Genomic DNA, 14,716 nt, shown 5'->3' on the forward strand with positions numbered 1-14,716 from the left:
TCCCTGTCTCTGTAAAAAAAAAGAAAAGAAAGAAAAAGTAATCAGTGCCACAACTGAAGTGGAATGAGTGGATGCCTCTCTCTCCCTTCTCCCTCTTCCTCTCTCCCTCCCTCCCCTCAAAAAATAGCAGGGGCTTTAATTACATTTATTTCTTCTTCGTGAGTCGACTCTGGCTCAGCTCTGGCTTGGCTGAGCTTGGATTCCTTCTGGAGGTGGGATTTGTGTGTGCTCCCTGCAGCTCTCCTCCCAGAGCCTACACGGAAGGAGCAGCGTCCACCAGAGAGATCTTCATGCCAAGTGGCCGGAGCACAGAGGGAGGTGAAACACATGAGGCCGCGGACCAGACCTCCACCCTGAACTGGCACGCTGTCTCTTCCATCCACAGTCTGTTGGTCAAAGCAGGTCATATGGCCAAGTCCCAAATCAGTGGACAGAGAGCCATACTCCACATGGCGAGTGCAAGGAAAGAATCAAAAACATTTATGTAAAATTTACTACACACCCTGAACATCTAACCTTCAGCTTTTGTAGCTGGCATGTAGAGGTATTACTGAAAAGATCCAGCTATGAATGACTGAATCATTTTCCTGTGTATTCTGCTGGCCACATACAAACAGTTGCTTCTTTTCTGTTTGCATTTTCCAGGGTTTTGCATCATGTTTGGAAAGAAAAAGAAAAAGATTGAAATATCTGGTCCGTCCAACTTTGAACACCGGGTTCATACTGGGTTTGATCCCCAAGAGCAGAAATTTACTGGCCTGCCCCAACAGTGGCACAGTCTGTTAGCAGACACAGCCAACAGGCCGAAGCCCATGGTGGACCCTTCCTGCATCACACCCATCCAGCTGGCTCCCATGAAGGTACGGTGCGGGTTTGTCTTTGAGTTGACTTAAGACATGTGCTCTAATTTGATGAAGTGTATAATCTTTACAGACAAACTATGAAGTGCCTAAGCTGTGTATTTGTTTTGAAATATACACAGATTAGCCACAATTGTTCTTCAATGATTATAACGCTCACCATTTATGTAAATTGCAGCACATGCAAAGGAAACTTAGCTTTTAGCTGCGATATCTTTTTAAAATCAGACATTTAAAATGCACTCACAAATAGGAAATGTTTATTTCACTTAAATGATATTTACTAATCTTGATACTGAAGAGTGTTATTATCTACTCTTTCTGATAAATATTGCCAATAACTTTTAATTAAGCAGTATATTAGAAATCTTTTGTTGTTTTGCATTTGCCCTCAGAATGTTTAAACTTTTGTATAAAATTTAGTAGTAACCTATTTCATAATACATGATTTTATATACCATATATGCATATATACATGCAGAAGTATACATGCATACATGTATAAGCTTTATATATATATTCATGTAAATTTATATAAATATGCATACATATATACATTTCAATTTGCCTTTATAGTCTAAGAAACAGCTATTTCAAATAAAAAGGCATCATTTGAGTTCTGGAGTAAGCTATAATTATCTTAAAGAAATGGCTAGTACATTTTTGGCAAAAAGTGTTCATGAAAATAATTACATTAAAGCAGAACTCAGACCCAATAAATTCTAGATGCATTAATATTCTACAAAGAGTATCCAGCCATTGCAGTTTCCATCTGAATAAGATTTTCATAACCATCAAGTAATTTCTATGGCAGTTAAACATTCTTGAAGTTTATCGTTATGTTATCCGATGGATCAGACTCTGTTCTATATCTCTTTATATTAGTAGACATCTGAGCTACATGAATACCTTATTCTATGTTAACATAAATGTCGACTACGTCATATTTAAATGATAGCAAAACAAAAGTGGATACATTTTTTTAAGAGTTGCAAAGAAGGACCATAGCTAATAAAGTACGGGAAATGCTTACATAAGCTATTACCCGAGAGGACTAAGTTAGAATTGCAATGCCATCATTCTTGCGCTGTCTTGGTCATTCTCTTCTGGTATTGAACACGTGAGTGTATTCTGCCCAAGATCACTGCAGAGTCTTCTAATCCTGTATCTTGTGAATTTGATTTTCTGATAGGATTTTAAAACTTTTCAGCCCAACTAGAATGTAAAATATGCAAAAGATGGATATTTGAGAAGATAAATCTTTCATTTGAAACAAGTGTTGATTGATATTTAATAGAAACTGACCCATTTACCAACTCTAATGGTTAATATTAGGCAATATCTTACTATCAAACTTTTTTTTTTCTCAAGAGAAGGCTAATTCTTAATCAATGACCAGATGTTAGGGTGGATTGCATCAATAAAAAGCAGTGGGGGTTGAAAAGAATTTCCTTTTGGTTTCATTATTTTTCTCATATCCCAAGTTTTTATAAACACTAGAAGATGAAATGTTCAGTATACCCAGAGAAGTCCCCTGCTGTTGGTCATCAAGGTGAAAGGAAAATCCCCAAATGAAATGAGGCCTTATTTTCTTACCCTTGAGTATAATGACTTGATGAAGAATGTTCTAGAAGGATACTCTAGGACATTCTAGAGTCATAGTGAAACATTCTAGCTGAAGGCCCAGGATGTGTGCTGTCTTTTAGAGAGCATGTTTATGATTGAGTAAGGACAGAGTACCTGGGTTTTTCACTTGCCCAGGTCATAGCAGGTCTTGGCCATCAGTGAAGGAGGAAGCTCCCATCAAAGTGATAATCGACCATGCTCAGTGGGTGTAGGATTTAAGAGGACCTTCTAGCTCATTTTTTCCCATCTCCTGGATGAGCTGGCTTATTATCCTCTATGACAGAACTTAAAAGCCCCTCTGAGAGTTGGAGCAAGGTTTTCCAAGTGCTGAGTGCCTGAGCCCCACGATGCTCCGACTCACTTTATCACTTTCTAGCCCTCATACCAAATGAGTGAACATCCAGTCTGTACAAAACAAAAATATTTAATATAGATGCTTACGTGCCAGCTGAGGGATGGCTGGAAAACACATCCTAAGTATAGATCCAGCCCTGCATTTCTGCAAATGAGGCCCTAGGCACAGTTTTACCTGTGTGAAGAAAAGAAAACCAGACAAGAAATGACAAACCATAGTCAACTATGTTAAATTTCCCCAGAAAGAGCGGAGTTAATCAAATGCTTTTAACTCTACCTCATACTCTCACTCAACTACTTTAGATTGATCCTTCCTCTCTTCAAATCCTACGAGTGGACAACATTGGTGGCTCCAGAGAATCCTGCTGACTCTACCAGCCCCTTAGAAAAAGGGAAGGAAAACATTTAAGGGGCCAAAGTATACCATTTGGGTTGCATGATCCCACTGTTTGGAAATGCCTTCTCTGGAGAAATCTTCCAAGTCACTTGAGAATTAGATACTATAAACGGTACAGAATATGTCTCAGAAGCCAGAACATTCCTTGAAATAAAAAGCTATGAATTAATTGACAGAAAGGAGCGAATACGTAGAGTTGTGCAGATTTAAAGCCATTGTGGCAAAGTGATTTAAGTTAGGTAGAGGCAACCATTGTAATTTGGTCCAGTTGTCCTATAAAGAGAACTAGAGAAAGTAAAACAAAGGATCTTGACATAAAAAGCCGTAAGTGGAAGAAGAGCACAATGCCTTATGTTGTAACCAAACTCCAGATTTTCAGTTTTTGTCAGTGAGCTTCAGACAGGCTGGTCCTGATTGGAAATCTGCCATTGCAACCAACTCTCTTCTGTATTGATTAGAGTTTTCACCCATTCCTGTTCAGAACTTAAAGTGCATGTCATGCTTACCAGGACATACCCTTCTATGCAAATCTATTTACATCCGTTTTTCTCAAAATCCAGTCCCTCAGAATCCCCTGGAGGGTTTGATAAAACAAGATTGCTGGGCCCATCTCTCAGTAGGACTCAGATGGGGCCCAAGAATGTACATTTCTAATAAATTTCCAGGTAATACTGATGCCTCTGGTCCAGGGACCACATTTTGAGAATCTTGATAAAGGGTGATTATGAAGGGCTTTGTTCAGATAATGTATCACTAATGCAAATTTACACTGGCCAAGATTTCCAAAATTTCAGAAATTTAACCAGAAGTCACAAGTTGACTCGAACTTGTATTGAAAGCTAACATTCATTTACCCAAGCCTTTGGCATGTAGGTAAACTGAGATAACCTGAACATCCAACGATGGAGGTAGGAGCCATCTAAAACATTTAGCAAATATCTTTGAGAAAGTGTCTTTTTTTATCTATTGTCATTTCATCCACAAGAGCATCATAAGGAATATTACCAAGGGTCCCGCTGACGTAGATGTGTAAGGGGAGGCTGAAGGGTCACGTTTGTTCTTGCCTAGTGGTTCTCAAACTCAGGCTTTCCTCGAAATCTCCTGGGGTTGAAGGGGGCCTGCCCTAGAGATTCTAATTCAGAAGGTCTAGAGTGGGTCTAAGGGTCTGTATGTTTAACAAACTCTCAGAGGCTGCTGCTGATAATTTTTTTTTAATTTTTCTTAAGTGAGAAGTAGGGAGGCAGAGAGATGGACTCCCACATACGCCCCGACTGGGATCCATCCAGAAAGCCCCATACGGGGAGATGCTCTGCCCATCTGGGTCTGTTGTTCCATTGCTTGGCAACTGAGCTATTTTAACAACTGAGGTGAGGCCATGGAGCCATCCTTAGTGCCCTGGGCCAACTTGCTCCAACTGAGCCATGGCTGCAAGAGGTGAAGAGAAAGATAGAGAGAGAAGAGAGAGGGGGAAGGATGGAGAAGCAGATGGTCTCTTCTCCTGTGTGCCCTGACTGGGAATTGAACCCAGGACATCTATATGCCAGACCAACACTCTACTTCTGAGCCAACAGGCCAGGGGCCAGGGCCATACTTTTAAAACCACTGTTCTACGTTCTAGGTGGGACTAAAACTAGAACGTAATGATCACCTTTGTGACAGTCTGGACATCATTTGAAAAATATTATAAAAAAAATAGAGAAGATAATCTTTAAAAGACTTTTTTTAAAACAAGCTTCCACCTAAAGTAAACAAATAACATATCTTAATACTTGCTTCTGATTTTGTTTTCATTTTCAGGTAGAACTATAGAAATAATACTAAATAATGCTATTTTGCATATTTAAATTTTATTAAATGATGTCATACTACATATCATATATTCTAACGTGTTTTTTTACTTAACACTATTTTGAGATAAATTCATATTGATGTGTTGAAAACGAGTTTATTAAAAAATTAGTTTTTTACGGTTTATCCATTTCTGTATTAAAGGATATTGCCTAGTATTTGCTGTTACAGTTAATATTGTCATGACCATCTCTATTTATATAGCTCATTGGCCACATCGTGACAAGTTTTCTTGCAGCTGTTCTAAAAATGTAGTCTGGAGCCCCTAGGGGTCCCTCAGTCACCATTCGGGCAGTCTGGAAGGTTAAACCTCTTTCCATAATAATTTGCTCCTTTCTCTCCCAAGTTCACAGCAGAGTTTTTCTGAAGCGACATGACTTTTATTGACGTCAATAGTCTGATGTCTAATGGATCATGTGCTCTGTGTTCTTATGTTTTAAACATTTTTCAGTTTTAATTTCAAATGTAATAAATATTGATAGATATGCTATAAACCAAAGTACTCTGGGGTCCTCAGTCATTATGTTCTTGAAAACCTTCCAAACCAAAAAGTTTGAAAACCACTGTCTTACGGCTTACATGATATTAGATTCTCTGTGGCTTCTACAACTTGCTTATCAAATTATAGCCATGGGTTTTTGGGTGTTTTTTTTTGGGGGGGGGTTATTTGTTTGTTTGTTTTCTAAAAATAGAGACTTTTATCTTCTCCTGTTGGATGGTAATCTAATTTCTACAACAATCTCAACGACTATTGAACATAATATTTCATTTCTTTTATTGTCATAAAAATGTATTTTCTTTAAACTAAGAGTTTTGAAGTCATTTAAAATGCCTACATCTTACTATCCTATTTTCTAATTTCACCTTTGAATCCTTCCTAACAAATATTCTTTTTGTCCTTTTGGGTTTGACAATTCACAGAGAATACCAGAGCAAAACCGATCTGACTGGGTTCGTTTCATCCTCGTGGTCTCTCGTGCTTTATACTCTTCCAAAGCTGGGGTTATCTTATCCCTGATCAATGCATTAAAAACCACTCTACTCACAAAAACAAGTGAAATCAGGAGAGGTCTGTTCTCGGTCTGGCCACCCCATTCTGGAAGGCTTGTGCCATCTTTCGTATCTTAGTTTATGTGCAAAGCTCATTAAAGAGTGAATCCTTCTGATTACTCTGTCATTCTCTACTCTTTCTCTCTTGCGTTGACTCACAATTTTGCATTCAGGATTTAAGTTTTTAGAGCCATGTCATCCTTCTCAATCTTATTTCCATGGACTCACTTTTTTCTTGAATATTTTTTTGGAATTTGCTTTCCTAAAATACAGGGCGACTATCTGACACATTCTGGCATTATCTCCCTTTGACACAAGATAACAGTTTCTCCCCTGGTCCCTCCTTATCTTTGCCTCACCGATGTGCTCTGCTTTGTTGGTCAGAAGGAAGTCTAGAGGGACTGTTTCTTTTAGTTTTCATATCTACCTTCTGAAAGTTATCAAGGAATTCAAACTGTGTATCAGATGGTTGTCAGGGTCTTAGCAGAATGAAATTCTTAGCAATTCTGAGAGCCGAGAGCTGCCCCATTGTGACATTCCTGGCTCCCTTGCCTGTACTGTGGTTTGTAACATGGAAGCCTCACGCTGACCCCCAGCTGGGCCCCGTGGCTTCTGTCTTTCGGTTTTCACCTGATGTTTTCCACTGGGTCCCTCTAAAGCTCATGGATCTCCCACAGTTTTTTTTAGCCATGTAAGTTCATATGGTTTTACCTTCCTCTTCTTTTAGATCTATTCCTACTAGCATGTAAGGTTGAGCATAGAGGTGTCTTTCTTACCACCTGGAATTCAGTGCCATGATGTTCACCCAGCCACGTCCTTAGGAATAGAAAGAGGAGGCCCCAGGAGTCAGCTCACTGGTATCTAAGTCCACTCTCTGCCGATTCATAAATTGTGCGGCTTTAGATAAGTCAACTGTACACTTCTCTGAACTGAAGTTTCTGACCTGTGAAATGAGGGTACTGGTTTAATGAATTGATTCATTTTGCCGTTTTTCTATAGGCAGATCGTAATTGTCCAAGGAGCTTTGGTGCACAGAGAATACGTCCTCAGTCTACCACTTGTACTTTAGTGTAATAATGTGATAAAACTGCAGATCTGTTCAGCAGTTTTTCAGAAAATACCAGTATCTACTAACTATTAAAGTAATGCTATCGATCAAATTATGTATAGTATACATTTAAATATTAGTCAAAATCTCCCAACTATTTCAAGAAAATTGTAGGATGACTATGTCAACGTTTCTCGGCTGCTTCAACCATAGTATACACCTTAAAAAAGAGTAAAGGCACGCAAAGAAACAAAAGTGGTAAAGACATAAAATATCATAATGCTTATGAAATGCGTTGTTATACTAATATTTAACCTCTTATAGTAATATTGATAGTATGGTTTTGATTAATTTTTTTATTATTTTGCTATATATAATATTATTTCTCAAGTTACACTGCAGTACTTATTTTTAAACCATGCTAAGGTTATCATAGTCTTTTTAGACCTAAAACAAACTATCTCAAACAAGCTGGTACGTGCTCAATAGATAGGACCCAATGTTATGTTGTTGTCATTGTTGAAAATGATGGTGGCGTTTTTACTGTTGCTGCTAGTTATCCGAGTTTATTTTCTCCTGTGTGCCCAGGGTTGCCAATACTTGTTTGTTAACTCAGAGTCAATTCTGAGATCTATATCTTTGTTTATTGCTATGATAGCAGTAAATGTGAAAAATAAAAAATAAAACATCATAATATAAGGTAACTGAGGGTATGGGAAAGCTAGAGTCCTCGAAGAAAGATCTTCAGTAATGGTGACCAGGGAGCCAGGAGAAGCCCCAAGAGGGGGAGAAATTCACAGGCAGAAGGAAGAATTAGTGTAAAGGTCCTGGGACAGAAGCTAACATGGGGAGTTGAAAGGACAAACAGAGAGCCTTTGAGGCTGGAGCAGGGTGGGATGGGGAGAGGGGGAGAGATGTGGTCCGATGATGAGAGGGACTGGATGGGGTGGGAGCTGGTGTGTGCAAGAGTCAGGAGTCTGCTGTTGAATAAACCCACGTGTATGAAGGACATAGGCCTCAGGTCATCTATTACCAAGTGAATTGATTTATTTAAAAGTCAGATCCAATTTAAAGTGTGCCAACCATGTAGATTTAATATGCAATCTGGCAGGTTCTAGGGACATACCAGTTAAACGGGTCCGAGTAGTTGAGAGGCAAGGAGACCTTCCAATGATACAATTGTCAAAAGCTATTTAAGAAAAACACAAACCATACAGAGGAAACAGTGTGTTGGAAGATTGTTCATGTTTTAAAAAGGAAAAGGTAATTATAAAATGAAACCAGTTGGGAAGAATTTCCTGTATTTTAACACCTCTTGTCCAAAACCCCAAGTGACAGACACAAGGCGGTGTCTGAAACACTGACTGGGACTGCAGCTCTCACTCGGTGTGCAGGTTCAGCTTCTCTCTTGATGCGTGTTTTCACACGTGCAAAACCAGGAACGGAAGCAGACCTGGGTTCTCTCCGTGCCTGTCCGGAATTCCTCCCTCCGTTTTCCAGATGCCTTCCAGCCTCCCCAGCACCCCAGACACAGGAAGGAAAGCCTCACAGCGGCGGCAAATTCTCGCACTTGCCGACATTCAGAAGACTTAGGCAAGGTCCGTTTTGTTCCAAAAAAGTGGACAAAGCCAAAACCAAAGCAAGGTTTATTAGATATCTTCATTTCTATGTCCAGCCATGTCTGGAGACTTCTGAAGAGCAGTTGTTCATTGTATCAATGACGTTAATATTCGATGTGTTGATGCCTCCCCTCCAATTCCCTATCTCCTTCTCTCTCTCCTCTCCAATTCCCTATCTCCTTCTCTCTCTCCTCTCCAATTCCCTATCTCCTTCTCTCTCTCCTCTCCAATTCCCTATCTCCTTCTCTCTCTCCTCTCCAATTCCCTATCTCCTTCTCTCTCTCCCCTCCAATTCCCATCTCATTCTCTCTCTCCCCTCCAATTCCCTATCTCCTTCTCTCTCTCCTCTCCAATTCCCTATCTCCTTCTCTCTCTCCCCTCCAATTCCCTATCTCTTTCTCTCTCTCCTCTCCAATTCCCTATCTCCTTCTCTCTCTCCCCTCCAATTCCCTATCTCCTTCTCTCTCTCCCCTCCAATTCCCTATCTCCTTCTCTCTCTCCTCTCCAATTCCCTATCTCCTTCTCTCTCTCCTCTCTAATTCCCTATCTCCTTCTCTCTCTCCTCTCTAATTCCCTATCTCCTTCTCTCTCTCCTCTCCAATTCCCTATCTCCTTCTCTCTCTCCTCTCCAATTCCCTATCTCCTTCTCTCTCTCCTCTCCCTTTCTCCCTTTCCCTCTCTCTCCCATCCTTCCATTCTTCCTTCCTCCCTTCCTACCCCCTCTCTCTTCTCTTTATTTTTCTATTTCTTTAATACACAGACACCTCTGAAAGTAAAAAATCAAAAAAGGAAAATTTACATTAACCATTTACAAGTACCATCTTTATTTATGGTAGTGTTTCACTTAAGCTAGTTTAACATTTCCTTTCAAAGACTGAGCAGCCTTAAGCTCCAGTGACCTAGTATTTAATCCAGAAAAACAAACAGTGATATTTTTGTGGGAGAGGGACTAATCACAGGAAAACCATCACTGCGGGTCCTCACCCCTTCTTCCGTTTTGAGGAGGGCAGGGTATTAACTGCACGCCTTCACTGGGCCAGGTGACTGGCTCATCTTGGCACCCAGTGTGACGCTTCTGTAATACACATGAGTGGATCTCACACCTGTGACTCACTGGAACAAGTAGAAAATAACTAGGCTTTCATAGTCCACGATCCTGGTATTTGGGAGGTGGAGCCTAGATTCCCAATTAAAGTTGGACCGCTAAGACCCCATGAATGAATGCTCTCAGTCCATCTCTAAGAATTTAGTATCTTCAGTCACCCTCCAGACCAAGGTAAACATAGAATGTACCATTTTAAAGCAATTGTCAGTAACAGGTTATATTGTAAAGTAATTTATGACTACTTTGTTGGTAGGATCTACTTCTGAAGGCCTTCTCACACAGTTTAGTATGCCTTGCCCAGCATTTCAGTAGTGACTATGGTCTCCTGCTTTAACTCTGAGGTTGAGGGTGGAGAGATACAGCAGATCCCACCCAGTGACAGAATACAGGTGAGGGTTATGTGACCAGCTCACTTTGACTGTTTTATCCCATTTCCATTCCCAGAGCAGACACTAGTGTGAGGCAAAGCAGGCATCAAATCTATAGTAATCTGCAGATTTTGTGGAAATATCCCTCACCAAATCCAAAATATCCCTTGGCCAAAATCCATAGTATTGTTACCAGGCATTGGATAGTGTTTTACAGAGTACACAGTCTTTAATATTTATTATATTGTGACATTCTCATAATAACCATTTAACCCAGTTTTAACCCAGTTATTTAGATAAAGGAAACTTGACTCCACACAACTGGCTGATTTGTTTAAAGTCACCCAATTTCTGCCTGACCAGGTGGTGGCACAGTGGATAGAACATCAGCCTGGTATGCTGAGGACCCAGGTTCGAAACCCCGAGGTGGCCAGCTGGAGCATGGGCTCATCTGGCTTGAACACAGGCTCACAGCTTGAACACAGGGTCACTGGCTTAAGCATGGGATCATAGACATGACCCCATGGTCACTGGCTTGAGCCTGAAGGTCACTGGCTTGAAGCCCAAGGTCATTGTCTTGAGCTCGAGGTCACTGGCTTGAGCAAGAGGTCACTGGCCCAGCTGGAGCCCCCATGTCAAGGCACATATGAGAAAGCAATCAATGAACAACTATGGTGCTGTAACAAAGAACTGATGCTGATCATCTCTCTCCCTTCCTGTCTTTCCATTTCTTTCTCTCTCTCCCCCCCCCAAAAAAAAAGTCACCCAATTTTTAATTTGAACCCTGACCTAATATCAGAGAGCCAGCTGCATTTGGTTGCCCCACACCCTTTCTTTTCTCCTTCTGTGGCTTTCTTCCCAAAAGGGTTAATGATTACTTTGTGTGCCCTCCCTCAAAGTTTTTGTTTTTAACAGCAGGGCCATGGGGAAAAAATAATAATTCCAAGGAAAGAACCTCATTTTGCAGTAGCAGACAGGTGAGTAGAGGGGTGGTACTTTTGAGCAGAAAAATATTCTAGTTTGCTTCACATAGCATAAAAAAGATTGATTGGCCCATAGGAGTTTGGCAAAAAAAACAAGAATAATAATCAGGATGTTGGTGATTGATCTGTTCAGGCATAGTTGCATAGGTTCCTTGCCTATACCATCTGGTGGGCTGGATTATTTAATTTAACTCAGTTCCTCTTTTCTCTTGCCTTAGGAGGGCTAAGTTCTTCCTCACCTCCTCACCTTGCCCATAACTTGATTTTGGTCAATGAGGTGATATGAGCAAAGGCTTGACATGCACAGCTAAGTTTTCTCATAGTGCTCTTACCATCCCCATAAGAGCATGACTTGGATGGTTCAGTGATTCCAGGAGAGTGAGCAGAACCACCCTCGCCTAGCTGCATCCCCACAGCTTGAAGCAGTTGCCCGAGCCCCAGGTCCATTTTATGACACTGAGTGTGGGGTGGTTTGTTATGCGGCATCATTGGATAACTGACTAATACACTATCTCACCTAGCACTCACTTCCTTTCAAATGAGTGGTATTTACTTTGTCTTAGGTACAAACATACCTCATTTTGAGCTTTGCTGAATTGTGTTTCAAATACATTGTGTTTTTATAAACTGACCCTCCAGAAGCAAGGCAAGACCCTCCAGCAGCAAAAAGCTTACAGTTGACTTTATTGTGATACTTGCTTTGTTGCAGTAGTCTAGACCCAAACCCACAATGTCTCTGAGGTGCACCTGTTATGAAAAGCAAGACTTAACAAGGTTAAAGAAATTGCTGAAAGTCCCACAACTAATAACTGGAAGGGGCTTAGAATTCAGATCCTAAGCTCTGACTCAGAAATCCAGGCTTGTAACCAGCACACCAGCCTGCCTCCTGATGATAAGGGTGTGTTTGGACATGAGTGTTGCGTGTGTAAATGCTGCTATGTAAAAAAAAAAAAATCACTTCCTTCTTACCTCGTCCTGCCCTTCATCTGACAGATGACAGCACTGATCCAGGTAGGTAAGTGAATATTCCCAAAGTCACGGGGCAAGTTAATGTCAGATGTCCCATATGATTTCTGTGTATAGGAATGCTTCTGATTCAAGCATTTAGGAAGCCCTGAGTCAGCCCAGAACTAGCACTCACTAGCACAATATCATTTAAATGCCTACTTCTCTACAATTTCCTTCCTTCCTTCCTTCTTTCCTTCCTTCCTTCCTTCCTTCCTTCCTTCCTTCCTTCCTTCCTTCCTTCCTTCCTCCCTCCCTCCCTCCCTCCCTCCCTCCCTCCCTCCCTCCCTCCCATCTTTCCTTAGATTTTATTTATTGATTTTAGAGAAAGGATAGAGAGAGAGAAGGGGGTAGGAGTAGGAAGCATCAACTCCTAGTTGCTTTTTTTTTTTTTTTTTTTCATTTTTCCAAAGCTGGAAACAGGGAGGCAGTCAGACAGACTCCCGCATGCGCCCAACAGGGATCCACCCGGCATGCCCACCAGGGGGCGATGTTCTGCCCCTCTGGGGCGTCGCTCTGTTGCATCCAGAGCCATTCTAGTGACTAAGGCAGAGGCCAAGGAGCCATCCCCAGCGCCCGGGCCATCTTTGCTCCAATGGAGCCTTGGCTGCGGGAGGGGAAGAGAGAGACAGAGAGGAAGGAGAGGGGGAGGGGTGGAGAAGCAGATGGGCACTTCTCCTGTGTGCCCTGGCCGGGAATTGAACCCGGGACTCCTGCACGCCAGGCCGACACTCTACCGGTGAGCCAACCGGCCAGGGCCTAGTTGCTTTTTGTATGTGCCTTGACAGGGCAAGCCCAGGGTTTCGAACCAGCGACCTCACCGTTCCAAGTCAGCATTTTATTCACTGCACCACCACAAGTTAGGCCCTCCAGACAATTTCTTATCACTACTGCCATGTGACTTGATTTTCTAGTCGGAGAGTACTCAGAGCCCTCTGCGGTGGCTTTCATTATGCATGCAATCCACGTAGTCTTCTCAAGTGAATTAAGCAGGATATTTCAATGAAAGTGTGCACCAAGAAGCGAATGAATAAGTGGTCACAAAAGCATGCCGCTCACTCCTTCTGCAGGATGGCCAGGCTGCTCCTTGAGCTGATCCTCTTTGAGGTCAAACAGCAGACCCTCAGATCACAAGCTTCTCTTCGGACTTATGTTGGTTTCCCATCGAGTGGCCTGCTCTGAACTCCTGTCAGCGGATCTCATCAAATGGGGCTGGTTGTGCTTTGATAACTGGAAAATTCTGTATAAAGGGAGATGATATTGTCAGAAACACCTTGTTTGCCCCAGCGCTTCTCTCCTGGCAGGGGTGACCTAACTGAAAATTATCCTCCTAAATCAAAAGAAAAAGTATGTGTGGCTCTCTGTGACTTTCACACATGCTTGGAACTTGAAAGATTTAATTTTATCTCTCATTTAGCATCTTATAGAAATTGGGGCACTCTGTGGGAGAAAGATAAATACCATATGGTCTCACTTATATGTGGAATCTAATGAACACAATAAATGGATGGACAAAATAGAAACAGAGGGCCCTGGCCGGTTGGCTCAGTGGTGGAGTGTCAGCCTGGCATGCGGGAGCCCCGGGTTTGATTCACGGCCAGGGCACACAGGAGAAGCGCCCATCTGCTTCTCCACCCCTCCCCCTCTCCTTCGTCTGTCTCTCTCTTCCCCTCCCACAGCCAAGGCTACATTGGAGCAAAGATGGCCCGGGCGCTGGGGATGGCTCCTTGGCCTCTGCCCCAGGCGCTAGAGTGGCTCTGGTCGCGACAGAGCGACGCCCCGGATGGGCAGAGCATCGCCCCCTGGTGGGCGTGCCAGGTGGATCCCGGTCAGGCACATGTGGGAGTCTGTCTGACTGCCTCCCTGTTTCCAGTTTCAGAAAAATACAAAAAATAAAAATAAAATAGAAACAGAGGCATGGACACATGGAACAGACTGACGGTTGTCAGAGGACACGGGGTGAGGGGACTGGGTGATATAACGGGAAGGGATTACCCGAAAAGCATGTCTGCAGAACACAGACATAGACAACGGGCCAGTAGCCAGGGGGACGGGGGTGAGGGCCAGGTGTGGGTGGCAGACGGAAGGATGCGGACAGTAGGAGACTTTGCCTGGGACGATAGGTGCACGGTGCAGTGTGCAGATGTTGTTTTATTAATTTGTACATTTGAAACCTGTATGGCTTTGCTAACCAAATTCACCCCAACAAATTTAATTTAAAAAAAAAAAGAAAAGAAATGGGGACACCCAGATATCAACTCTCGGATTCATGGCGGCATTGTCGAATCCTGGAGTTTTTATCCTGTAATATTGAACAGAAGCATTATAGTGTGGACTCTGTGTAAACGAGTGAGAAAGCTGTTCCCAATGCTTTGATCATTTCCAAACAGCGCCTCGCTCTCCAAACGACTGGACGCTACTGCTGTGACCAGTAACGTTAACATTTCAATGAA

General features: G+C 42.2%; 1 protein-coding gene across 2 annotated transcripts in view; it reads left to right on the forward strand.

Moving 5' to 3' along the window:
* The window catches only part of PAK5 (p21 (RAC1) activated kinase 5), a 277,050-nt gene that overhangs the window by 177,610 nt on the left and 84,724 nt on the right, over nucleotides 1-14,716 (forward strand). For both annotated transcript variants that reach the window (XM_066236921.1, XM_066236922.1), the window contains exon 3: nucleotides 646-860. In XM_066236921.1, the coding sequence (XP_066093018.1) occupies nucleotides 657-860 (204 nt within the window). In that variant the 5' untranslated portion in view covers nucleotides 646-656. The remainder of the gene's footprint in view (nucleotides 1-645; nucleotides 861-14,716) is intronic.

This window comes from Saccopteryx bilineata, chromosome 6 (genome assembly GCF_036850765.1).
Source record: "Saccopteryx bilineata isolate mSacBil1 chromosome 6, mSacBil1_pri_phased_curated, whole genome shotgun sequence".
NCBI lineage: Eukaryota > Metazoa > Chordata > Mammalia > Chiroptera > Emballonuridae > Saccopteryx > Saccopteryx bilineata.